The sequence below is a fragment of the Podarcis bocagei genome (genome assembly GCF_964188305.1).
Source record: "Podarcis bocagei genome assembly, chromosome: 3".
NCBI lineage: Eukaryota > Metazoa > Chordata > Lepidosauria > Squamata > Lacertidae > Podarcis > Podarcis bocagei.
In genome coordinates this window covers 55049568-55077060 of record NC_138127.1, presented here as the reverse complement: position 1 = coordinate 55077060, position 27493 = coordinate 55049568, and the positions used below count along the sequence as shown (strand labels likewise).

At 42.7% G+C, this 27493-nt stretch overlaps 1 protein-coding gene across 14 annotated transcripts in view; it reads right to left on the bottom strand.

Annotated features, from left to right (window-relative positions):
• The window catches only part of ARID1B (AT-rich interaction domain 1B), a 358734-nt gene that overhangs the window by 92182 nt on the left and 239059 nt on the right, over nucleotides 1-27493 (bottom strand). For all 14 annotated transcript variants that reach the window (XM_081187405.1, XM_081187413.1, XM_081187415.1 and 11 more), the window contains one exon: nucleotides 26065-26308. In XM_081187405.1, the coding sequence (XP_081043531.1) occupies nucleotides 26065-26308 (244 nt within the window). The remainder of the gene's footprint in view (nucleotides 1-26064; nucleotides 26309-27493) is intronic.

Here is a 27493-nt window from a genome sequence, read left to right as displayed (position 1 = left end):
GACTCATAAATGGAATCACACACAGTGCAGCAGAATGCCATCTTGACCCAAAGACTTGGATAGCTCTGGGCAACGGTGCAAACAGAATTGCTTGCATCACCTCTGTGAGGATCAAACTACACTAAATGTATATTGGAATCCCATGATAAGGATTCTCCTTCTCTTTATTCCCACTATTAATAGCTGCAGGGAGGATGTCGGGATCCAGAATAGTATGAGGGGGAGGAGTTCTTTTTGGCAGCGGGGGACTATTGTTGAGTTTTTCATAACCAATAATACAGAAAACATGAAACAGAATTACTAGGTTAAAACTTCTATTTGGCAAAGATTCAGCCTAACCTGCCTCACAGGGCTGCTGCGAGGATAAAAAGAGGGATGACCAAACATCCACCTTGAGCTCATGGGAGAAAAGGTAGGATATTCCTATGATAAATAAATAGCTGTGATGTGAATTGCAAAAGAGGTTTATAGCCCTGCTGCCAGTCAGTCGCACTCACAACCAGGGGTGTCAACTTGAATAAAATATGGGGGGGGGGGCAGGTAAGCCCGACCCCATGTAATTAATCACAAGACAAAGCATGCACAAAACATTTGAATGGCAATGCCCATCAGCTTGAGGGGTGGCTCCCTCAAATATTTTATTGGGAGGGGCAAAGGGACCTTGGCCCATAGGACTTGGCTCCTATGCTCACCATATGACTTGTTACATAATTCCCGTAACATTGTGTTGACAATGCCAGTTGCAACAAGCCAAAAAGTCATTAAGATGATGTCCAACTCAACTCCATTTCTGCTCCAGCCCCATGTGTCTGCTCTGCTACAAAATTCTCGTAGAGTTTAAGATCTAGCACTTTCTTCTCCCCGAAAAACCTTGTACAAAGAGTACTGATAGCAGAAATGAACTGTCAGCAATAACTTAGCCTTTTACAGCATATTATATTTGCAAAGCTTCCACAGTCTTATGTTAACAGTAGCCTCACAAGTAGGAAGTTTGCAGTTGCCCTTGTTTACTTATCATGCGCTGACCTAGTAAATGTGCATTTTTAGCAGTGCAGTTCATTACAGCTATAAGCAAAGGCTAATATGGGTATACATTGTAACACACACTGCACTTTTCAAGGGTTTTTCTGCAACTGGGTCAAGAAATTCATGTTTTAAAAACGAACTTTAAAAACAGAGGTGCTCCTGAGTAACAAAGGGCCGTATTATTTTAATAAAATAGGTACTCGGGGCTAGTTCATTATAGAGGTGAAATGAGACAATGGTCTCAGGTGCAAGTGTGTGTGTGTAGGGGGGCAAGGCCAAACTCCCCCCTCCTCATTACGGTGCAGTTAGTGAGGCAAGGCTCTCTGCCACCACTTTCTCTGCCGTACTTCACCTTACTCTGAGAATGGGTCAAAGGGTCCTCTTCAGATCTCTTCATTTGGGGTGAGGTGGACAACAGAATTGCTGTGCTACTGCCATGGTTCACAGGTGGTGGCTATAATGACTTTTTAAGCTTTTTAAAAAACTGAGTTGGCTTTCTGGCTCCAGGCATTTTCCTGGAAAATGTCTAGGTTTGAAAAGGATTTCTAGAATGCTGGGCTCTGAAGAGCGATCCCCTTGGTGCCTTCTCAGAATAGGGTAATGCAGGGAGAAAATGGTGGAGAAGCCACCAGCACTATTGCCACCAGCACAAACTGGGAGGAGGAGGATGGCAGTAGCTCTGTAGCCACCCTAAAAAGGAGAATGGGGGAAGAGCAGTGGCGGCATGAAGCATAGAGTATGGGAAGCACAATTCCTTGTGCTGCGCCTGTATATACTGATAGTGATCAGGTTTTCTCAGGCTTAAAAATTTATTCATTTCAAAAGTGGTAGTCAGCCAAAAACTGATAAACACTGAAAAATGCCGAGAGAGACTTGAATCTAATCACCAACACCAGCATAAACGCCTGCTTTTAAAACTTGAAATATGAAGTATCCTCTGAATCTTTTAAGGGGTTTATTGTTTGGAGTGGTTTTTTGTTTTTTTTTAAAGCTGGAAGAAAAATGGTCTTGGATATAGTATTAGTTTCATTTACTTGTGACCAAGGAGAATTTTCTATTATTATTAATTGTATTTCCATACTGAAAGAACTACATACTTCCCAACATGTATTTTTAATATTGTAGCTTCAAAATGTTTTAACCCACACTGAGCCCACAACACTGAGCAGGGTAGAAATCCAAACAAATAATCAAAGGATAGGCAATACTTTAAAAATAAAATAAAATACCCACATAATTTTTCATGAATACAAAGAATAGATAAGCTAGTTTAGGTTCTTATTCCAAAGACCTTTGTACAGTCCACATGCACAAATCACACTATATTTACTATGAGAAATTGAACACACAAATCATACGTGTCTAATTTTCCTTTTGTGGCTACTAATAGTCTATTTTCAAACTCATTAGACATGGGGCACAGAATTTCTCCTTCAGCAATGTTGTATTTTAAAAAATCACACACACAAAGCCCTTCTCTGTGACAAACAATGGAACACACAGCACAGGAACACCTCTCTTTTTGTTATATTGTGGTGACTGCCTTGTGCCAAGCAATCAAGTTGCCACAGGAGGAAGGAGAGTAACTCCCGAGGCTTTCATTCACTGTTAATTTGAGAAATGGCTGGTCTGGTTACCAAGAACAGCTGGTACCACCTCAGGTTAGGCAACAAATATATACTGTATTATCAATATAGGTGTTTATTAGCTATGTTAGCGAACATGGTATAAATGGTAGACACATCAAATTAAACCGAAGTATTTTCAAAGACAAACACACATTTTTCGCTTTGCAATAGATTTTTTTCTTTTCAACAACTGGAAGCACATAAAATATATGATTTGTTTAAGCTATTAAAAATGCTACCTTCTCTGCATAGTTGATCAAAGTGAAACCCATGTTAACTTTTATGCAAGAGTATTCTGTCTGTCGAAGCCAGAGCATGATGATGTGTCTTTCTTCAAAGCTACTCTGAACTGTCATTGTTGAGTTCTGGGGCAAACTGTAAATCGCTGCAAAGAACTATATGTTTCTCCTGCTCCATCCGTTGCATCATTTTAAAGTAATTAGCCAACTGTTTCCACAGCTGACTTTTGAGGAAAAATGCTAGAGTGATATGCAGTATTAAGAAATACACACAATAATTGTACAATTGCTTAAAGTACTTACTGGAAATTTGGGGATAAATTATTTACTCTGAAAATGCTAGTACTATTTATTATTTATTAAATTAGTATACTGTCCTCCCATTCGTGGATCTCAGGGAAGTTCACAATATAAAAACACAAGATAAAACACAAAATTCCTAACAAAAACAACAACAACAACCCGCCCACACAACCAATAATCGCCTCCCTCTTCCCACACATTTAAAAGGGGACAGAATGTTAATTAGCCAAAGACCGGGAAGAAGAGGAAGGAATGTTTTGTGTTGTTTTGTTTTCTTAAATAAACAATCTTCTAAATTTCTATAATGTTACGTGAAACATCTCGCCTAATGAGGTATTTCAGGTTTTCTCACTATATGATTTGCTGTGCCTGGTAAGTTACGGCTTTTCAAAAAAAGGTCTTTATTTTTTCTTTCTGGTGCATAGCTATGTTGAAATTATTGCTGTATTTTTGGGTAGTTTTATGATGGGGTTTAACTCAGGGATTGTTACCTTGAGTTCCACAGAAAGTAGGTGAGATATACGTTTTCAAAACAGAACAAAAAAAATCAGCAATTAACAAAACTTGTCGAAATTTATGGTTGTGTCACCAAGACTTGCACATGTACACTGGGGAGTTACTGTCTATACTGGAAAGCTTCCTATGCATGTCCTCCTTTCCTGAGAACAAAAATGGCCCCAGGTTCAGTTCCTGGAACCTCTATGTAAAGCAGGGCAAGGCTCTTGCCCTAAACCCTGAAGGGCTGCTGCCAGTCAGTGTAGAGAATACTGAGCAAATGCACTGATTTGGCACAAAGCATCTTTCCGAGTCCTTATGAACACTCTTGAGAGCTGCCCACAGGTTTCAAGTGTTGTGGGGAGGCAATGTAAGGGAAGCAGCAGCTGCGCGCAAAAAGAGGAGTGCTCCAGATAGATAACAATATGTAGCATTTGCATTTTTAATTTGAGTAAAAGGGGCCAAAGAAAGTGAAAACTCGCCATGTATCCTGAATTGTATGCAAGGTGCAGAAACCATGCACTATATTGCGCTACACAGAATCACCTGTGGGTAGCAATAAATATTACATTTACTTCTAAAGGAATAGGGAGAAGGATGATTTGCCTTTTTATTTGGTTTTTATGTGGTATCACACAGCCATTCCATAGCATAAATGTATAAGCGAGCGCCTAGGTGACAAATTGCAATGGTGAAGTATCGAGGACAGTTTCAACCAGCAAACACATATTCATCATCATTATTACTATCGTTATACATAAGAGGAAAGCTGCTGGCAGTGTTTATAGACCAATGCAATAAAAGAGAACTTTTCACAATACTAATATTGCTCTGCCACTTTTGTTTAACCATGGTTGTACAATGGTGAGTTATTATATCTGCTACACAGGCTAACCACCACCGTACATTTTTAGGAATGGAAAATACATGAGGAATAAAATATCAAACAACAGTTCAAGATATTTTAGCAGAATAAGGTATAGATCTTGGTAGAACGGGTGCCACTCAAATCGACTGCATTGTGTGCTGGCTATAAAGTCCTTATTAAATAATACGTTATCTGAAACAGAATGCCCATAAAAATCTTTATGAAAAGCAGCTACTGGTGCTTACACAATAGTAGCTCTTTAAATTTACCGTATTTTTCGCACCATAGGACGCACTTTTTCCCTCCTAAAAAGCAAGGGAAAATGTGTGTGCGTCCTATGGAGCGAATGCAGGCTTTCGCTGAAGCCTGGAGAGTGAGAGGGGTCGGTGCGCACCGACTCCTCTCGCTCTCCAGGCTTCAGGAAGCTATCTGCTAGCAGAGGGAGACCCAGCTCTCCCACCGCTAGCGGAGCGCTGCATTAATCCCGAAGCTTGGGGCGTGCGGAGCTCAGCACGCCCCAAGCTTCTGGGTGCCGGCAAGGTCTCCGCTAGCCCTGGGAGAGCCCCGCGACGTCGCACGGCTCTCCCAGGGCTAGCGGACCACTGCGCTAATCCCGAAGTTTGGGGCGTGCGGAGCTGAGCGCGCCCCAAGCTTCTGGGTGCCGGCAAGGTCTCCGCTAGCCCTGGGAGAGCCGCGCGACGTCGCGCGGCTCTCCCAGGGCTAGCGGACCACTGCGCTAATCCCGAAGTTTGGGGCGTGCGGAGCTCAGCACGCCCCAAGCTTCTGGGTGCCGGCAAGGTCTCCGCTAGCCCTGGGAGAGCCCCGCGACGTCGCACGGCTCTCCCAGGGCTAGCGGACCACTGCGCTAATCCCGAAGTTTGGGGCGTGCGGAGCTGAGCGCGCCCCAAGCTTCTGGGTGCCGGCAAGGTCTCCGCTAGCTCTGGGAGAGCCCCGCGACGTCGCGCGGCTCTCCCAGGGCTAGCGGACCAGTGCGCTAATCCCGAAGCTTGGGGCGTGCGGAGCTCAGCACGCCCCAAGCTTCTGGGTGCCGGCAAGGTCTCCGCTAGCCCTGGGAGAGCCCCGCGACGTCGCGCGGCTCTCCCAGGGCTAGCGGACCACTGCGCTAATCCCGAAGCTTGGGGCGTGCGGAGCTCAGCACGCCCCAAGCTTCTGGGTGCCGGCAAGGTCTCCGCTAGCCCTGGGAGAGCCCCGCGACGTCGCGCGGCTCTCCCAGGGCTAGCGGACCACTGCGCTAATCCCGAAGTTTGGGGCGTGCGGAGCTCAGCACGCCCCAAGCTTCTGGGTGCCGGCAAGGTCTCCGCTAGCCCTGGGAGAGCCCCGCGACGTCGCACGGCTCTCCCAGGGCTAGCGGACCACTGCGCTAATCCCGAAGTTTGGGGCGTGCGGAGCTGAGCGCGCCCCAAGCTTCTGGGTGCCGGCAAGGTCTCCGCTAGCCCTGGGAGAGCCCCGCGACGTCGCGCGGCTCTCCCAGGGCTAGCGGACCAGTGCGCTAATCCCGAAGCTTGGGGCGTGCGGAGCTCAGCACGCCCCAAGCTTCTGGGTGCCGGCAAGGTCTCCGCTAGCCCTGGGAGAGCCCCGCGACGTCGCGCGGCTCTCCCAGGGCTAGCGGACCACTGCGCTAATCCCGAAGCTTGGGGCGTGCGGAGCTCAGCACGCCCCAAGCTTCTGGGTGCCGGCAAGGTCTCCGCTAGCCCTGGGAGAGCCCCGCGACGTCGCGCGGCTCTCCCAGGGCTAGCGGACCACTGCGCTAATCCCGAAGTTTGGGGCGTGCGGAGCTGAGCGCGCCCCAAGCTTCTGGGTGCCGGCAAGGTCTCCGCTAGCCCTGGGAGAGCCCCGCGACGTCGCGCGGCTCTCCCAGGGCTAGCGGACCACTGCGCTAATCCCGAAGCTTGGGGCGTGCGGAGCTCAGCACGCCCCAAGCTTCTGGGTGCCGGCAAGGTCTCCGCTAGCCCTGGGAGAGCCCCGCGACGTCGCGCGGCTCTCCCAGGGCTAGCGGACCACTGCGCTAATCCCGAAGTTTGGGGCGTGCGGAGCTGAGCGCGCCCCAAGCTTCTGGGTGCTGGCAAGGTCTCCGCTAGCCCTGGGAGAGCCCCGCGACGTCGCGCGGCTCTCCCAGGGCTAGCGGACCACTGCGCTAATCCCGAAGTTTGGGGCGTGCGGAGCTGAGCGCGCCCCAAGCTTCTGGGTGCTGGCAAGGTCTCCGCTAGCCCTGGGAGAGCCCCGCGACGTCGCACGGCTCTCCCAGGGCTAGCGGACCACTGCGCTAATCCCGAAGCTTGGGGCGTGCGGAGCTCAGCGCGCCCTAAGCTTCTGGGTGCTGGCAAGGTCTCCGCTAGCCCTGGGAGAGCCCCGCGACGTCGCGGGGCTCTCCCAGGGCTAGCGGAGACCTTGCCGGCGCCCAGAAGCTTGGGGCACGCTGAGCTCCGCACGCCCCAAGCTTCGGGATTAGCGCTCCGCTAGCCGTGTCTAGGCTGCGGATAGCAGCCTGCTTCCCGGAGCGTCGGGCGCCCTGAAAGCAGAGCTCCCGGCGCTTTGGGAACACATCCGCAGCATGGGGACCCTTGCAGGAGCTCCCCGCAAGCTTCCCCACGCTGCGGATAGCAGCCTGCCGCCCGGCGGGTGGGGCACCCTGAAGCAGAGCGCCCCTCGTGCCAGGCATACATCCGCAGCGTGGGGAGCCCTGCAGCAGTTCCCCACAAGGCTCCCCAAGCTGCGGATAGCAGCCTGCCGCCCGGCGGGTAGGGCGCCCTGAAGCAGAGCGCCCCGCGCGCTAGGCAGACATCAGCCAGCCCCACAAGCTCGGGGGACAGCAGGGAGGCGCAGCGCCACTATCCCGCTGTTCCTCGACCTGGTTCGGTTTCCCTGACCTGCTTTTGGGGGGGAAATAAAGGGAAAATTTTTTTCCTTTATTTCCCCCCCAAAAAACTAGGCGCGTCCTATGGTCCGGTGCGTCCAATCGTGCGAAAAATACGGTAACTATCTCTTCATATTTGTTGGGATAATGCCTAAAAGGAGGACTCAATATTATGCCTTAATTATATCCCAAGTAATGTTTTGGTAAAAGTGAAGAGAGACTGAAAAGGGTTTATAAAGTGTTCAGAAACATACTTGCACTTGTGAAAAAGACTGCAAAATTTCTTTTATTGACAGGTTTCCTTGGTTCTTTCAATATTTCCCTTTTAAATATAGTTCTCAAGTTAATTAGGAGCTTTTTCCGGGAGAGTTGGACTTGATTTGGCCAATACTCCTCTTTTTCACAAAAACATACGTAAGCAGAATTTATGAAATGATCTCTTCCACCAATGGAAGGCCCCATTGTGTAAGCAAACTTCCCTTCAGGGAATGCAACAAAAATGTGAGCTCCAACCCACAGTGCTGGAACTCTGGTTCTAATCCAACATGACATCACTTAATGATGTAGACAACATCACTTTATCAACTAACACACTACACCATCGTCAGACACCAAAGGGTGGCCAATATGAATTAAAATTCAGTAATAGTTTTTTAAATATAATGAGTAAACTCTAAACATAAAAAGTGGAATCTAGAGATTTCAAATAGACTACAAAAAAGAAAGCACATAACAGATCAATGCAATCAAATTATTTAATATTTATCAGGTGGTGTGGCACTCAGACCCAATCAATCTGCACATAACAGGAATGGATGCCATGTTGAAAAGAAAGAGTCTGGTTTGATTAGACCTTCAGAAAGTCTTTTACTTTGGACTTTGATGTAAATCCAATCCATGAATTGACTGCATCAAATCACCATGAAGGTATGCTGTTCCTGAGCTATCTTGGCTTTTCTTTTTCTTTTTCAAGGAGCTCCACTAAAATCAATTTTTGCTATTTTACCTTACGGGAGAAGTCACTTTTGATTTAGAAACCGAGAGGAATTTTGTAACTGAGCCAGCAAATAATTTTGGATGTTTAGTCAACTGGTGGTGCTGTTAAGCTATTCTGAGTTCAGTAGAGAAAGGTCCCAATCTACTTGCCACTGAATTTAATGGCAAAATTGTTGTTGATCATAATGGGACTGGAAACAACCCAAAGAATTTAGCTCCATATCATGCTGCTAGAGCTGCTATATAAGTGAACAAATAACTGTTGGCAACAGGGCAACGTAGGAACTGTTCCCTATGGAATTTATTTTAAAAGGCTACATTTTACTTTAGTACTTCAGGCAGCAGAGCGTGGCCAAGTAAATCAGAACATTTCTGATTCTTGTCTCACTAATTTTTCAAGTTTTAATATTTTAAAAGCTGGAATCTCTGCACCCACAATAAATTCTAGGCATAACAACAGCAGCAACTACTACTACTGCAACAACAACAAATATTATTTTGTGGACTGTCACCAGTGTTCATAGTACTTGCAGCAAAATGCAGCAAAACAAAATGCAGCAAAACAAAAACCAAGTCCCTGACTTGTGAAGTTTAGGATGAGGAAAATAATGATTAAAACATATATTTGTTTTAAAAAGGGCTAAGTTTTAATTGATACTTTCCATTAGCCTACCTTGCCCATTACTTTCCTCCTTAACTCCCATCAGCCACTGTTCCAAGAGGCCGAAGGAAAAGGTCTCATCACTGGCCTATTTTGATAGATATAACCTTGGTTTTCCCAGATTGATTTTCCTTCCTCTTTAGTCTCCTTTCCTTTCCTCCACAAATGTGGGTAGCATCTGTGCTCTTTTTGATTTTTGTACAGGGTCTAACCATTTTACTGAACAATCCTAACCCCCAATCTGCACTGCTGGAGAACGTTAAGATGACATGGAGCGGTCTCACCACTGGACTGTGCTGCCGGAAGGGGCAGGAGCTCAGTTGCTATAGAGGGTCTCAGTGGCCATGCTGAAAATGCAGGGCACTGCACTCTACTACTAGGGGCAGTCCCACAAGCAATAGTCAGCATAAGCATAAGCAGGGTGTTACAAGGGAGGCGAGGGACAAGGACTGGTGCTGGATTAAAAATGACCCATTTTCCAGGGAGGGGCCCAATGCATATCCTTCCTTTTGCCCTGGCCAGCGCCAGCAGCAGAGCCTGAGGTATGGCAGTGGATCTGCTGCTCCGTTCTGCCCCAACACATCTGGCCATGGCAATGAATTGCTCTCTTTGGCACTGTATAATAGTAGTAACCATGATAACAACGACATTGTACCATGGCTAAAAAGGCCCATGGCAATGCTATGGCTTATCTTTCCTTCAATACTGTGCTTTTACCAACTGAACAGCAGAATGTTCTCTGGTACAAACTCTGAAGTTATGTCCAAAAAGGAATCCTTTATATCAGGGATGGGGAACCTTTGGCCCTTCAGATATTGTTGGACTCCAACTCCCATCAGCCCCAGCTGGCATTGCCAAAGGTCAGGGATGATGGGAGTTGTAGTCCAGCAACATCTGGCTGGCCAAAGGTTTTTCCTACACCTGCTTTACATTATCTGCTACTGATACATGATGAGGAGTAACAATAGTCTGTTACTACTTATTTTTTATATGAAAGGTTGTACATCAATGAAAGGAATCTTTCCATGACTGATCTAGACATAAAATCCATTAGCGTCCCTCTTCCCAGTCTTTGTACCTTGCTTCCTACTATATTACTGATGTCAAGAACATTTTCATTTTATCTATTTAAAAGGAATGTTCCATTTTCACCGTAACACCCATGTACCACGCCATTATAATCACTTTATTCTGGATCCTGAGATCTTGCGAGTGAAAAGGGAGAGGCAATGTTAACCAGTTATCCATTTCTCTGTAATTCCCCTGTGCTCTCCTAAAATCTGCTATGGAGGGTTGGGGGGATCCTCTGGAATCCTGTGAACAGGTAGCTGCATGGGAAAAGGGGAAATGACAAAAACTGCCTCACTCCTTCATCCATGGGAGATTCTGCAGGATCAAAGGCTGTTCTGTAAATGGGAGGAGCTTTTTCCATTCCTGGAGGTGTAATTTGGGATTCAAGCCTTTGATCATTTATTCTGGTTACTGATTTTCCACACAAACTAAAATGGCTACTTTCAGATTCCATCATGAGGTTCCCCTCTCCTGCTTCACCTTCTGTCTCCCTAGCACATTGCATCAGTTGTTATCATGTCAATGTGTCCCTGTGTGTATTTGCATGTGCAACCAGGGAAATCAAGCATCGCTTTACAAAAATCAATTATGGGAGGATGACGTGTGTGCATACAGAAGGCATGAAAAAATTAGTACAGTGAGGGAAAATACAAAACAAAATAAAATATCATAAGAATGCTGGCCTGGAGACACCCTAATCTGCACAGTGAACTGTGTTACCAACATTAATCCATGAAGCCAATCTTTTGCCCTTCCTTTAATTCTACTGCAGAGCCAAATGGATAGATTTTCCCTCGACAGTGTTTTACTGCTCACCTGGAACTAAGCCTGGGACCTTGATAATTGCAATGCATTACACACAGACTAAACAGCCTTCTAAGGGCCAGATTACACCTTGGCTGATTGGTGTCATAGCGACAATACAATGCAGTCATAAACCCTGTGAAATTGGCCATTTAAGCTGTGTTTATGGTTGCTTTGTGTGCTGATAGATCTGGAATAGAATTGCCACATTTGCTGTGTAAAAGCAATTGATATATAAAAAAACATAATGCCTGAGCAAGTTCCCCCCATTGTTTGTGCAGTATCTAGCACAGTGAAACCTCATTCACATTTTGACTGCTTGGTATTATCAAAATAGCACCAAAAGAAAGCACATTCTTAGGAGTTTCAAATACTAATCCACCATCTCTTAGATTGGTAGTTATAGAGCAGGAAGTAGATCTCTTGCCAGCTATAACATCTGTACACTCTAGCCACACCCCTATTTTCATTAAGAGAAGCAAAAAACAAGATTCATTTTTTCTTGCCCTCAGGATGCTTGAATGAAGTCCTCAAATTTCATGCCAGAAATGGTGACAGATCAGGGCAAAAAATTCTGCTCAATCTTTATAAATGAATATTTCAAGAAACTGAAGTAGGAAAAGGCACAGAAATAACATCAGACTATTTAAAAGAGCACATTGACTAAAAATCCAAAATGTTTACAGGTTGTTTAGCCTTGGCTGGTAGCAGTAATGTGAAATCCAGCAAGGACAAATGTATGATGTCACACACGAGAATAAAAACCAAGAGCATTACTTATAGGAAGGGGGATAAATGTCTAGTTTGAACACTGAGGAGATGGATTTATGAGTTAAGGCTGAGTATCAAGAAAAGTAGGTCAACAGTTGCAAGCTTGGCACAAAATATCCATGTTGTTTTAGTACAGGCATGGCCAATGTAGTGCCTTCACCATGTTGTTGGACTATAACTCCCCATATCCTGGCTATGCTGGTTGTGGCCTATGTAAATCCAAAAACATCTAGAGGGCACCACATTGCCTGCCCGTTTTAGTTCATATCCAAAGAAGCATGGTTTTTAAAACCTGGGAAAATACAATTCAACACAGGCCTGCAATTGTCATTATTATGCTAATAATTTCAAGAACAACATTGAGATGGATGATGAAATATCCAGAAGGCATGCTGTATATAGAGCTGAAGGCCCTGAATATATTCAGATTGGATAAAATATATTTGACAAGTTGTCATTACAAGTGCCACTACAGCAGGGGTGGTGAAGGACCCCAACAGCTATCAGCCCCGGACAGCATGACTAATGGTCAGGAATGATAAGCCATAGCCCCACAAAATCAGGAGGGCCATAGGTCCCCCAACCCTGCCCTAGAAGAATATGCCAATGACACCCAACTCTCTTTCTCCTTTTCATCTAAATCCAAGGAAGTCATTGAAGTTGTGAATCAGTGTCTGACACCAGCAGTGGATTAGATGCGGTGAACAAAGTGAAGCTTAATCCAGGTAAAAGAGATGTTCCTGGTTAAAAGAAAGGCATAGCAGGGAGCAGTGGGTCGATCTGTCTTGGACTAAGTTCTACTCCCCTTGAATACTCAGGTTCTCCATTTGAGTGTTCTGGATTCATCCCTGAACCCTGATGTCAAGCATAAAATTCAGTTTTTTCCCATGATTACTCAGTAAGGTTCACTTGATTCACTAGAGTTTATTCCCAAGTAAATGTGCATAGGGCTTAGAATGTGAAGAAAAAAATAAATGATCACAACCATGTGTCTTACTGACACAGTAAATCTGCCACACATCATAATGAACTTGCATCAAAAATTACAAGGAAACCAAAATAGGTGCCTGCAAAGTAGGGAATGGGGAAACAATGCTTAAAGCCAGTTAGTAAAATTCAGAAGAACAGCAGAACGAAGAAAACTGGGGGGAGGAGGAAGTGGAGCATTAGTTACAGAAGGGAAGCTTTAGGGTCAGAAACCCACTTTGGAGAAGGAAGGAAGAAGGAGGAAGGAAGATTGGAAGGAACTGAAGACAGCCAATGAATCTTCACAGGGAGAAACCTTCCCCTGGCCCAGTTCCTCTTTCGCCACCTTTTGCCTCTTGCCAATGCTCTATGTTCACTCAGTAATGAAGAGAGACACTCTGGCTCCTCGCAGTTCTCTGTAGTGCCTGACCTTCTGCCTCTTCCCATGCCTCCTCTCTGGAGGAGGATGCTGTGGGGGCTGGAGCCTTGCAGAAGGGAAAAACAGCATATATGTGACTCTGCCTAAAACCAGACCGAATCATAAGATGAAACAGCCTCACTGGGCACTCAAATGACATAAGCACTTGCAAAAAAGAAAAGAAAAAAGAGGAGCAGTTGTTAGAGGGGATGTTCAGATATTCTCCCCCTCACCTTCTGGTTGCTGAGCATATTGCCAAGCTCGCCTGCTGACAGCAAGCTCAGAAAACTGCCCCACTAAAAACAATCCACGAGGGCACTCCATCTTAACTTCTAAGGCTGAACAACAGACTCATAAAACGCTCCACAATATGAACACTGGCAGAAACTGCTCGTTTCAGAATCGAACCAAAAGGAGCTTACCAATATGAATGCCACTTTCCAGTGGGCAAGCCATATTACAAAAACTCAAGGGAAGCATGATGAAGTTTTCAAATTTTAAAAGTTAAAGGTAGGTTGAAACAGGAGGAAGTGTGGGAGAAATTGACCCATCACAGCAGATGGAATCTGTGTAACTAACTGGGCAAGATGTATCTATGGCTGAATTATTAATGTCCTCTGAAAGAAACTTCATGAGTTTTGTTATTTTTGCCAATACTCAAACAAAATAATCTATATAAAAAAGGACTGAACATCAGATTCATCAGGGACTGAACTAGAAGTGAGGTCCTGAGTGCTTATAAAGCAGATTTAGGCTAAGGGTTCACCAACAGAGCATATTGCTTGAGAGATTGTGAAGTCCCCCTACAGCAGAGAAGCATGGACAGGAATGCATTTGGTATGGAAGTGTGCTACCTTAGAGCAGGGGTTATTTCCAACTCTAAAATTCTATGATTCTACATTTCTAAAGCAAATTAATAAAAACAAGCCTGGCTTTCCGCTATCTGCTTGCCTATTATTCCTCCTCCCCATTATTTATTCCTTTAGTGATTTTTTTTTTTTGTTTGAAAAGCTTAATATTTAGCTGCCTTTTGAAGGAAATGGGCATAGTGACAGATGAAAGACTTTATTCATCATATAATTCAGAATGGGGGGGAGAATCAACTGCTGTGCATTTAAGATTCTAACAACCCTGCAATTTTGTATAGTCGTTTCCCCCACCCCACCCCAACCTGTTCTTTCGAAGAAATCTGCTTTTATTCTGCTAATAACTAACCACAGTTAGAGCAGCATGGATCCGATTAGTAGTTCTTATGGTACAAAGAGGAGGGGGGAGAGAAAGGCTGTGAACAGGGTTGCCAATTTGTCCACCTGGGTCTCTAGGAGAAAGATTAGATGAAAGCTTGCTCTTTTATTACCCACTTCATCTCTGCTCTATACTTAGGCATTTTCAGAACTGAGGTACTGCATTTTTAAAGGTCTAATTTGACCACCTCAAAAAAGCTTTCCTTCAATTTCCCCAGTGTCCCTGGGAATAATGCACAGAATCGTGCAGCATTTAAAATGGGAAAACTAGAGTGGCGGGCAGGCAGGCAATGTATGATGTTCCACAAATTCCATTGTATTTCTACAGTGATTTATAAATTGCTGCCATCCTTTTACTACATAAAAATTCACAACGTTTGTGACTGACTCTGGTGTGCACCTGGTGTTTTTGTTGTCTTTTCAACTCTCGCCTCACAAGTTGCCCAATTGTTTTAAACTCCCCATGACTAAAAAAGAAAGGGGGTGGGGGAGAGTAAAAAGGAGCATGTGGTTCACTGAAGGGCTGCCAAGTTAGTTAGAAAGCCACCAACCCTGGGCAGAAGTATGGCTGTCCTTGTTGGCAGTTATGCTGGGTATGTACTGAGATGTCCAATACGAAATGCAACAATGCCATAAAATAATTGGAAAAAACCAACATACATACCTAAAATAGAATAGGAATAAATCTTACATTTTTAGATTAATGTTCAATGTTAGTGTACAAACAGTAAGAAGATGCCTAGTAAACTGTTGGAAATGTTTGCTGCAGGTTGTGGGAATGACTGCCAGGGAAGGGACATTTTATCTTTTCCTCTTACAACCACCTCTTCCTTTCTACCTTGCAGTGTAAACATACACACACAGTTAACTTGATGGACATCAACTCCATGGCGGCACAGGTTATGAGATTAAGGGATGGGCATCTGCCAACGCAATCGCCTCTACAACCCCTGTCTTGCAATGTATGCCTCTCAGCTACGTGGTTTGCATTTTGAAAGTAACTATAAGGGAAGGAGATGTTTTATTGCCACCTATTCTGGCCTGAAAGTAATTTCAAACACTGAACCTGCAAATTAAATTTACTGAAGAAGAGCCTAAGAAGCATGCCATTTATACCCTAAATAGATTTGTTTATCACTTTACACTTTTGTTGTTTTGCATTTCTCTTGTTTTCAAGTAAATTAATGGCTGTCTTCAAACCCAAATGACACCACAGAAGATGCAAGGAACCCAGAGGTGATTCAAAACCCTTGTTGTTTTTCTTATAATCCTATTTTCCAGTGGATGGCTGGAAATTCACAGGCTATCAAGGGAGCCACTAAGCCATATAAAGGGCTCACAATAATGACAACCCCCCTTCTTCTCACTATTTTTACAAAGGGAACAGAGGTCAGACCAACAAGCTGCCAGAGAAAACTTGCACAGCAAATGTAAAAGTACCAGTAAGAAGGAGGCTTCCTGGAAAATATGCCAGAGGCAGCTGTCTCAGTCTCACATTCCGGATATAAGAACACTGCTTGTTCTGCTACAGCTCAAGATGGCCCAAAGAATCAAGCCGTATCTCTGCCCATGCAGGTGTATGCTTATGCATGCTCACACACATACATAAAACCTTCTCGGTCTATTTCTTGCATCTAATGGAGAGGGCTAGATGTTGCCTCTAAATGTCCCTGCCATGACAAATCAGTATATGTCACATTACTTTTTATTTCTTTTTTGTTTTATTTCCCCCATTATTCTCAAATTAGCAGCACAATGCACAATGCATCATACAATACAAATTACAAAATCAAAAATCAAATTTAGTACTACTATTACACATAACTGAAACTTATCTATAGTTGGGATGTAGTCCTTAATATTCATAGCATCTTTTACAACTTAATCATGGTGGCTATGGGTAAGGTGCTCAAGAGAGTGGAGGGCCAGGTTGTTCCAGACATTTTGGGAAGAGACTGATAATACCAGGCTTCCTCAACCTCGGCCCTCCAGAGGTTTTGAGACTACAATTCTCATCATCCCTGACCACTGGTCCTGCTAGCTAGGGATCATGGGAGTTGTAGGCCAAAAACATCTGGAGGGCCGAGGTTGAGGAAGCCTGATCTAGATCCATTTCAGTCTGGTTTAAGGTCCTAGTTGAGGGCGGAAATGACACTGGTTGCTCTGAAGGATGACCTTCTGGGGGAAACATGGGACTGTGACCTTGTTGTATTGGATCTCTCACTGGCTTTTAATACAGTGACTGGACTGGCTCCATGGGTTTGGCATGAAGCCACAGGGTTATGGTGCTGTTCTACTAACCTAGAGGGCTGGTTGCTGAGGGTGGTGCTTGATTACTACAACTTGGTTCCATGACAACTGGCCCGTGGGGTCCCTCAGAATTATATCCTGTCCCTTCTGCTCTACAACATCTACATTAAGCTGCTGGATATCAGGAAATTTGAAGCTGAGTGTCATCAGTATGCAGATGAAACTCAGCTCTGTTTCTCCAGGTCATCAGTCAGGGGAGGTTGAGCAAGTTCTGAACTGAACACTGGTCACACTGGTATGAATTGGATCAGGGCTCATCCTGATAAGATGCAGATGCTGTAGCTTGTTGGTTCTCAGGTTCAGGAATTAGGAACACCCAGAGAAGCATCCCAGAGCATCAGGACATATAGGGCCAGAGCCTGGGCTCTCATAGGCCCTGTGCCCTGTGCCTGAAGAACCAAATGCCTCCCACCACACATCATCAGTCTGGCACTGCAGGGAGTGCACCGGGAAAGAGTTCTATGGAATGGAGGAGTCCCTGTCTTCAGGCCAGAGGGTTGGCCCTTTAAAGGTCTGGCATTCTCTAGATAGGGGTGGAGTCTGGAGATGGTGTTCTGGAGACAAGAGGCTCAAAAGGCCTGTCTGTTCCCGACCCTTGTTAGCTTTGAGTGAAGTGTGATAATGCTGTTGCAGGTAGGTGGTGGTAACTGCCTTGGCCTTGCAATGCCTAAGAAGAAGTTGCAGTTCTCCATGGTATGGTAGCCTTGCCTTTCCTCCAGCCCAGCCTTGCCTCGTTCTCTGTGGTGTCTAGCATCAGACCAGACCAGAACACTAATTGTTTTATTTTGCACTAGCTGTTTTGTTGAATATTGTTGCCTTCTCAGAGACAATAGCTTAAGGGCGGAGGTTGGGGGGGATTTCCAGGAAGCATCTGATTGGACACAGTGAGAAACTGCATAGGCCTTTGAACTGATCCAGCAGGATCCTTACTATGTTCTTATGTTTACTTTTATTATTACATCAATTTTTAGTGTTAAAACGATTTGTGTGACCTGTCTGTCCACCCTGTGTACTTGTTTCTTTTTACCTTTCCACAAATGTATGCACATTCCTGTTTGCCACCATTGTCTGGCAGCTTTTATGTTTTCCTTCTGTTACATAAGGTGTGAAAGGGAGATTTACACCTTGAGTCAGGTATGTGCACTAGCCACATGCTGGAGAATCATGACTGGCCACAGTTTGCTGCAGATTTCCACTGTGTGTTTGGAGACACATATGTTAGCACTGTAGAAACAGGTATAACTTGACTGCTGTATGACATGTATGATGCTGTATGACATGGAAAATCACAGTAAATATTTACTCCTAGTAAACTAGCAGAGGCTTGATGTTACATGAGTGAGCCTCAGATTCATGTCTTTCCTTTCCATCATCCTCACTTGGGGGATTCATTTACTTTTAATTCACTTACTTCCTATTTTAAGGTGATCCACAGTCTGTTGCTACATCTGAACTGGGAAATAGGGTTGTGCATACCCTCCAAGCTGAAATTCAGAGGGCAAGCCAAAACATGGTTTGCTAGTTTAGCTCAAACCAAGAAATAAGTGAATCTGAATGGAGAGAGGAGAAACCCGCAGGCTGGAACATCTCAAGAACCACAGAAAGTTTTACTCTCGTAAGATTGAATGTATTGCCCTCGGCTGTACTTGAGGGACGATTCCAACAGATTCCACACGAAAAACACTTATGTCATTGTGGAGATGGCAGTACCGAATCGGTGGTGCATGCCCTTCTGGCTTGCACTCTTTATAAAGATTTGAGGAATGAGGTTATCACCCCTTTTTTATTGTCCATTCCAGGTCGCCCAGCCACTGCCACAGTGTCCTTTCTCTTGGCAGATCAAGATGAGCAGGTGACAGCAAAGGTTGAAAGGTTTTTTAGCTGGGGCAATTAGAATAAGTTCCACTATTTGACTATTGATTCAAAGCCTAACATGTATTTTATATAATTGACTTTTTATTTTTTTGTATATTGTATTGTTGTTTTATTGCTATGGCTGACGCAAGTAAAGATTCATCCATTCATTTTCAAGTACCATAGAAAGTTAAGTAACAGAGGAGACAAAGCCTCTCCTGACAAATCTGAACATACATAAAGAATGCTAAATCTAGAATACTAGCTCTGGTATTTGAGTGTTGCAATTCTCCATGCATCTTTAATCCACATGAACCCTTTATCAATTCAGAATCCTCCACAAGGTCACACACAACACTTAGCCACATGCCTTTAATGTGGTTTGGAAACATCCAGCTCTTATGTCAGTTTCTGTTTGCAAGGGGGAGTAACAGCATTAATAACTCCTGGTTATATCATTTATAAACATGCAGATGTGGGTTATTAAAGATTAATGCATTTCAGGATTGGTGTCGGCATTCCGTTTGTCTCATGCCGAAACCAATTCTGTTCTTCATTAGTCAACGACAACCTACATCACCCTGTTGTGGAAGAGAAATCAAAGGTACAAGTGTGAATTGAGAATAAGCGATGAAACTGATTACTAAGAAACTTAACGGCTGTAATCAATCAACACATCTCAATAATTTGAGTCCACCACTATCTGGGGATAAGGGGGGTAAATCCACAAGGAGAGTTTGTTATTATTTGAATACATCCTTAGAAACACCATTATCAATGACCTCTAAAGAATTTTTAAGCACTTCTCATCTTTACAAATATAACTAATTGTGGAAATTGTAATTTGAAAAAGGAAATTAATAAATTAGTAAATAATAATTCTGGTTTTGAATTAATTTCCAAAATTGTAGCTCTGCCATAGAAGATAATAGGAGCAGCTCATAAACGCCCCCTGCAAATACTTTTCTTCTTCAGTGACTTTGTCCAGGTACAGTGGTTTGACAGTTATGTCTTCCATGAATAGACACTGTCTTCCTTGGATAGACTACACAATTCTCATAGTTCTTATACTCTCACAGAAGTGGCAGTGACAATATATAAAGAAACTGTTGAAGTGTCAGTCCAGCAACTACACTTGCAAGTTCCACAGAACTATGTTTCCTCTATTTCATGCCAATGACAGTAGGGAATAGAAGATTTGTGTACACCTTAAAAGTTACTTCTACTCCATGCGTTTGCGTCGGAGGACAGTGGGGAAGACAGGGCTCTGCAGGGTCCCTAATCTATATAGAAGTGGTGACAGTCTATAGCAGCTCAGAAAATAAACATCAGCCAGAGTTCGATTTATAAGAAGTTTTACCAAGAAATAAAGCCCTGCAGCCAACAACAACAAAAATTAGTTGACAAAGCGGGAGCAGACTAACTGAATTGCCCTGTAAATGCATCCATCATTTCTTAATATTGAAACATCTGATGGAGGAAAAAGAGATACCTTTCCATTTATGATGTGTTCACATCAATATTTTATGATGAGAACACATGAAATGGAAAGAGGAGAATGTAAATTGTTTCATCTGTAAGACCATAAACTAGACATGTATAAAACTCATATTTTCATAATGCAATAATCAAAAATACAGTATTTTTCATGAATGTGACAACTGTGGATGAATGATGGGATAAAAAGTATTACTTCAATAAAGGACCAGATTTTAAACATTTACAAATTAAAAGAAAATTCTAACTGGCAACGTGAATTAAGCAACAGATGTTGCAGGTAAACAACACTTTTACGACTAACAAGGGCGAAAATACTGTAATTATTTGTCATAGTCTCCTCTAATACAAGGAAATGTCTATAGTTTTAGACACATATTAAACATAGTTTAATTATTTTAACATGGTTTTAATGATTTGATTATTTGTGGTAGTTTAAATTAGTGCAACACATTTATTCATGGGTAACCTATGTCCCTATGTCTTAAAGGTTTAAGTTACTTAATAGTAACATAAGAAATTAAAAGCTCTGAAAAAGAGGGAATAGGAATTATCCTCATGGTGCTAATACCTTATGTGAAGTAAGCCCTTTGGCTGTTATCCTGCATTGAATTATGTGGCTGAAGTCCTACTGAGCAGCTCATTACTTTGCAGGATTGCAACTATAGAATTCAGCAAAAATTACTTATCATTAAAGGTGTTCAGGATTGAGACCCAATTAATGTCTATAATCTGGTGGATTTATCTTTTCTTCGAAGCTAAAATTTCTTCCAAACCAGAAAAAAACCATTGTGTTGCTCACTATCACAGTAAATCTACCAAGGATTGCAATGAATGAAGAATATTGCAGATTCCTTTATTTGATATAAATTGTTTATTTTAAAGTTATTGTGACTTTTTGTATTAGATCAGATTGTTATTACGTGTGTGATCTTTGCTGTCTATTTTGTTGTTTCTTCAGCTTTTAAACTGCCTTGTGCATAGTAATATAGAAAAGAGGTATACAAATTAAAACTGAAATGAAATGAAGAACAGTCTGCTTCACAGGCAGGCACTGACAAATCTACCTGCCTCCTTGCTGGACGTAAATAACTGGACAAGAAAGACTCATAGCAGTCTCAGATAGGCTCGTGCAATAGTTTGGCTATGTTTTTAGCCAAGTGTCCACAAGTAAGGCAAGGCCCCACCTTTGCTTGATAGATAGGTGGAGGAAGAGGCGGGTTCTTGTCTAACTTGCAGGAAGTTTTAGAACTCCAGGTCCCACAATTCCCAGCTGGCATGGCCAGTGGCCAGGGATGATGGGGAGCTGGAGTCCAACAACATAATCATTTGTGATTTGGAGAAAGATAGAATCAGCTTGAGAAACACCTGTTTCTTTTCCCCTCCAAAGCTTTCTGCAGGTGGGGAAAGCTCTGCCTTTCTCTTTAGCAAGCATGGAAGGTTAAAGGGAAAGGCGGAAAAGTACTTAGTGAGCAGGAAGTGTTGGCAACAGAGACAAGTACCAGCCCTTCAAATCTTCCTGCAAGTAGGACAAGACCTTGTCCCCCTTTGAAACCTATTGTGTTTCCTAGAGGCCCACAAGGAGAAGACAGAAGACTCAGCTACACAACTGCAAATAAACCGTTTTAAATATGTTGCAAAATGCAATATACAAATGTGACACTAGATGGCGAAACTGAGCTATGAAAAATTCAATCTATTTTTCAAAACTTTTTTTAAAAAAGCATTTCCACAGCTTTTTAAAAATATGTGTATAGATTCCACCAGAATCTCCCCTGCCTTGGAGAATGGCAGAAAGTGAAAGAGACACGTGCTGCAACTTTCCATTTGCTAGCACCTCTGCAAAGAAGAGGATGTTAGGATATTTCCGTTCCACCTTAAAAGGGAGCAGGCTTTGTGAGTCACAGAGTCTGCGTATTTCCTGTTCACAGGATGTTTATGCTTTCGTTTTCTCTCTGTGCCTGAGACACTGAAGCAGGCAGTCATGTTTTTTTCTTTGTTCTGACCAACGCTGAATAAACTTGTAAATATGCTCTTCTGAGTGCATCTTTCACTGTGCAAAAGTCTGCTGATAGAGCGTGCATCAGCTCTGGAATGTGGCAAGCTATTTCTGGAGCTCATGTCGCTAATTGATTGATACTGCGTTTCTATGGGAGGTCGATGGACGTCCGGAGACAGCGTGGGGGCATGATGGCTTTTGTCTCCCTGGCAGTATCCCAACAGAGAAGACCCCACCATTCTGGCTTCTAGCAAACATAGCGGGCTTGGAAGAGAAATGGTTCAAAAAAAGAAACAAAATACTAGACATATCTGCCACTTTTTACCTTCTCCCCACTGCTGGTGCAAGTAAGACCAGACTCCATGGGCTTGCCCAAGGGGTGAGAGGGCAACATAGGAAGCTGACACCATGGTTGTATCTAGTACACTACTGTCTACACTGACTGGAAGTGGCTTACAGATTTCAAATAGGATTTCAGTCTTTCTAGCCTATCTTGAGATGCTGAGGATTGAACTTGGGGCCTTCTGCATACTAAGCAGGTGCTCTACTATTGAGCGATGACTCTTCCTCAAATAGGTAGATAGGAATAGGCACAAAGGCAGAGGCTTGGGTAGTAAAGCCAAGCTGATATGTGTAGATTCCTGTACGTAGGGAATGCTATCTTCCCTTGTGGAGAAGCCTGGTGCTTACCTGTTCTGTTTGAATGGTAAGATAGAACCTGTTGCTGCTCATGAACTGCTGCTATATGTTGGGGACACAGAGAATGAGAAGCCTGGAAACTGAATTCCCTTATTATCATTATCACAAGGCAACATGGACTGTAATTCTATATATCTTAATTCACCATTTCACAGATCTGCACATTCTATGCTCCTCAACTTTATGATACCAATCTGATTTGTAAAACTAAACAGTCAGGGCCAATTCTGGAGCTTTTTCAGGTGAGCGCTCTGAATATGATTACAGCAGGGCTGAATTAGCATTAAGCTTTATATAAGCAACCAACCACTCAGAGGCTGCCAACCTTTTTTCCTCCCAACAAGGTGCTCACATCTTTAAAAGCTGGCTGGATCAGAGGCAGAAACTGAGCCTACTACTATTACTATTACTATTACTTTTACTATTATTTATCAGCCACCTTACTCATGGAAATGACCTAAAGTCACTTTCAGACACAGTAGAAATACAAACACTAATGACAATAAACACAATCAATAAAAAAGTAAAAACAAACAAACCCACATCTATACAAGTAAGAAATGACTTTTAGACAGGCATATAAAATGTAGGCATACTACACACCATTATATGAAGTTCATCTTGCTCTTCATAGTGTCAGAGAATTGAAAAATAAAGCTACAGTTAAGTGAACAAATGAAATGTTTCCCTTGTATTGCTGTGACGACGTTCTGAAATTTGTAAAACTGCTAAGTAACTGTTTTGTGCATTAGGTGTAACTTTGTCAATTAAATTGTTGTACTGCCAAGGCCAATAAATGTCATTCATGAATCTCAAAAAACAAAACAAAACAAAACAAGCTGCTGTAGAACATTTGACTCCGGAGAGAAGTGAAACCTTTTTAAACATGAGAGATTTTAAAAGGGCGATCATGTCAATTTCACTAATGCATAATCCCTTTGTTAGAGTGGGTTAAAATAACAGCAAAACCAGAACAGACTCAAAAGGTTCCTCTCAAATGAGCTGTCTATTCCTTTGAATATTAAACAAAACTGGTTGGGTAAGGCGTATAAGTGCTATTTACTCTTTGATTTGGCTGCATGGGAATGGGTCTTAGTTTATAGTTTCCTAAGATTTAACAACATCCTCTTCCATTACAGACTGCTTGCACTCCCAAGACAACTGGGAGTGGGGGTAGTGTTTACTATTTTGGATAGTTAGTCCACAAAATAATCAGGGCTTGCATCAGGGTGTTTCTGTGGCTACTAAAGCACCTGGTGAACATATAATATTAGGGCTTGAGAGCTGGCCATAGAATCATGCACTCCCAGTCTCTTCCTTTTTACATTTTTGCTTTGTTAGTAAATTGGGAGTTTTGGCCCAGGAGGCAAGCCAAGCTAGCATTCGCTCACTTCTCTGGCATCAGCAATGCATTTTGATGTTCTGCTGTGTCAGCTTCCACTCCTCAGCTCTGGCTGAATTAGAGAGAGTAGTGTACAAGCCTCCTAAATGACATGCATCGTTTTTTACTAGTATTAATATACCAGGACATATAGCATAATAATTTAGTAAAATACGAATCATAAATGAGGAAACCGAAGTATAGATTGTACAGAGATATATGAACGATCTCTCTCCCCTCCACTGGGTGTTTATTTAGAAAGAAAATTTTTAAAACCAAAATCTAAGTTACAGATTGCTAATGTCCCCAAAACACAAATTATACATTGTGGCATTGTTATAAGGAATATGATTTGATAAATTATTTATTCATAAACTTGTAAATGTTGTTATCCTTAATAGTAATTCTCCACTCTGTATTTTATTCCCAGAGTGGAAATGCTGTCAGGGAACAATTATAGAGACTAATAATAATAATAATAATAATAATAATAATAATAATAATAATATTTATACCCCAACCATCTGGCTGGGTTTCCCCAGCCACTCTGGGGAATTATTATCAGAAATACAGTTTTTGGTCTGCACAGGGGGGGAAATGCCTATTGAGTTTTAGGGGATAGTCTAGTATTGGGGCTGTGCCAATGTATTCTAATACTCGCAATGGGTGATCATGAACAACATGGGAGAGAAAATTTGCAATTGGGGAGAAAAGCATTTAAACATTACCTGTGACAGAACAAGCCACTGGGAAGATCATGTGGCAGGTTAGTTGTGTGTGTCCTTTTGATGCTTCTTTAGCTGCCAATTTAATCTCATTTGAGGAAGGAAAGAAGTAAAGGATTCTTTCGTGCCACCAAGCCCTAGGAATACACCTTTATTTTAACAGCCTTCCCAGAAAGGAACCCCCTGCTACATTTTGGCGTTGTCTTGTCATAGCTATCAGCAACACAACAGCTGCTTGTTTTACAATGACTTGCTAGAGAGAAAATGATACGAGGAAGCCAATCTATGTCACATGGAGATGCTCATAGCAAGACATAACAGGTGGTAATACAAGAGCATTGAGGTCAGAACAAATAAGGTAGGATGAGCAGGAAGAGAAAATTCACTGAAGGCAGTGCCAGATTAAGACCTTTAGAGGCTCTAACAACTTCAAAGATGGTGGTGCCCCCATATACAGTAGATCTAATTCAAAATATAAACAATAACAAACTGTAAAATAAAATTTTGCTTTTTGAAATGAAACAAAACCTACAATACAATGGAAAATATTTATTTTTGTATACTTCCAGTTTATTTATATTTGAAGAATTTTCTCCTACTTTTTCTAACTGCAAAACCTTTGATCAGATTCTCAAAACTAATCTTATGTAACACATCTGCTTCTATACTTAGTAGAGATAAGGTCTTCAGCCTGCCTTGCTGCATGGTTGTTCTGTTAGTATTTTAAATGTACTTCAACTGGGAAAATGAATGCTCAGCTGAGCAATTTGTGACCATTAATGTTAAAAATCTGGCAACAGAAGATTTCTGTGGTGTTCCCCTTCCCTTGATGCCCTAAGCACGTGCTTATTTGGGCTAATGGCTAATCCAGCCCTGACTGAAGGTAGAGAAAGGTCACATGACAGGAACGTTTTAAGACAAGTTGAGTCCCTTCATTCAAGGCCTTGGGATAGTGGAAACCCACAATCAATGTTTTTGAGATGCCGGAGTCCAGTCTGTGTAGCAAACTACCAAGAATACCTCCTGCACAACCCAGTTCTATAATGGCAGTGTGATACTTAATCTTATGTCACAACGTGATAATTCATTTAATGTCTGAATTTAGCACATTGAAAATGTGATCTTTGCCCATGATGGGAAAGCGCAAAGCGTATACAAATGCTGAAGGAAACATTTTAAAAACGAAACAGTAGAGGTTAGATGGATTATTTTCTTTTTAAAGCCCACCATTTACCTGGAATACTTGCAGGAGAAATGGGACCAGATCTTGACTGGTTGCTTCCAACGGGAGAGCCCACAGGGGAAGGGGAAGGCCCCCCAGGGATACTGGAGAGATGTGGGGAGGCATGAGGGGAGAAAGGCGACTGTGCCGGGTTGCTCTGCTCCCCTTGACTGCTGGTGGAACCTGATGCACTAACCGCTGAACTCAGTGTTGCTTCAGTTCCTGTGGGCAGGTCATCAATGGAACCCGATAAATCCTGAGAAAAAAGAGGGGAGGGGGAAATTGGTAAAGGAGCAGTTGGAACCAACATCCAAGGCAAAGTATGTGGAACAGCAGGTGACGGTAGGACATTTTTCAATTTGAGACAGATGTCATGGAAACACTGTCTTGAGCTGAAAAGAAGGGGTTAAAATTTTAAACAAATGGGGCACTGTTTGGATTTTCCTCACGCCACCCCACAATATAAAGGCATAACAAATGTGCAACACACACTCAGATATTTCATATTTCCCAGGAAGTCAAGGCAGTTAGAGGGGAAATGCATTCACATTTCAATTTACCTTATTTCTTACTACAATGTGGCTGCAAGTTAGACCTTTGCTAAAACTCCAGTGAATCACTCATGGAGCTCTATATATATATTACCTGGGTTTCTAGGACACTTACAGATGTCCATTTGTGCATATTTTAGTGTTCTCGGTATTTTATTTTGCCATTTATTAGATGACTATCCTGTACAATTATTTATCCTATTAACCCATTTATACATGGTGAGTTTTTGAATATGATGCTGGTGCTGCAGTACAGTACTTTTATTCACTTTAAAATCAGATAGAAAAAGTAAGACCCAAATCCCTTAGCAAATTACATCAATGCAAGATTTGTTCTGGTGTGCTGCTTACATACCACTATAGTAAATACAGTGAGCTCATTTAAAATACCCCTCAGGCTTCAGGGGTTCCGTTTTTATTTATTTATTTTCCATAACCACAAGGCATAATATTGGAAACATAGCAATCACTTCTGCTATACCAACAGAACACAAAGTTATGGCAAGTAGTGAATTTATGCCAGTTGCACCAGTGGTGTACAATCATAATGCCAGTGAAATAGGAAAAAATGCACAGAGCTGTCAGAGTGGAGTCCTATGTTACTTCAGAGGTTATTCTCACTCTTAACGATGACATAACAGAAAATGGTGGCATAATAAAAACATTCCATTGGATCACAGAATCATAGAATCAAATGCAAACGCTTCCTCATTTTTTTGTCTGTCACCCAGCCACATCAAAGGATACAATTCTGACTAATTCAGAAGCCAATCTATGAGTACCAGAAAGAAAAAACAGATCTCATATAGAATTTTTTGTGGCATGTGGCTGTGAATGCACAAATGAAAGCTCTGGTGATGGAAAACATGGTGACAGGGAACGTAATGCAT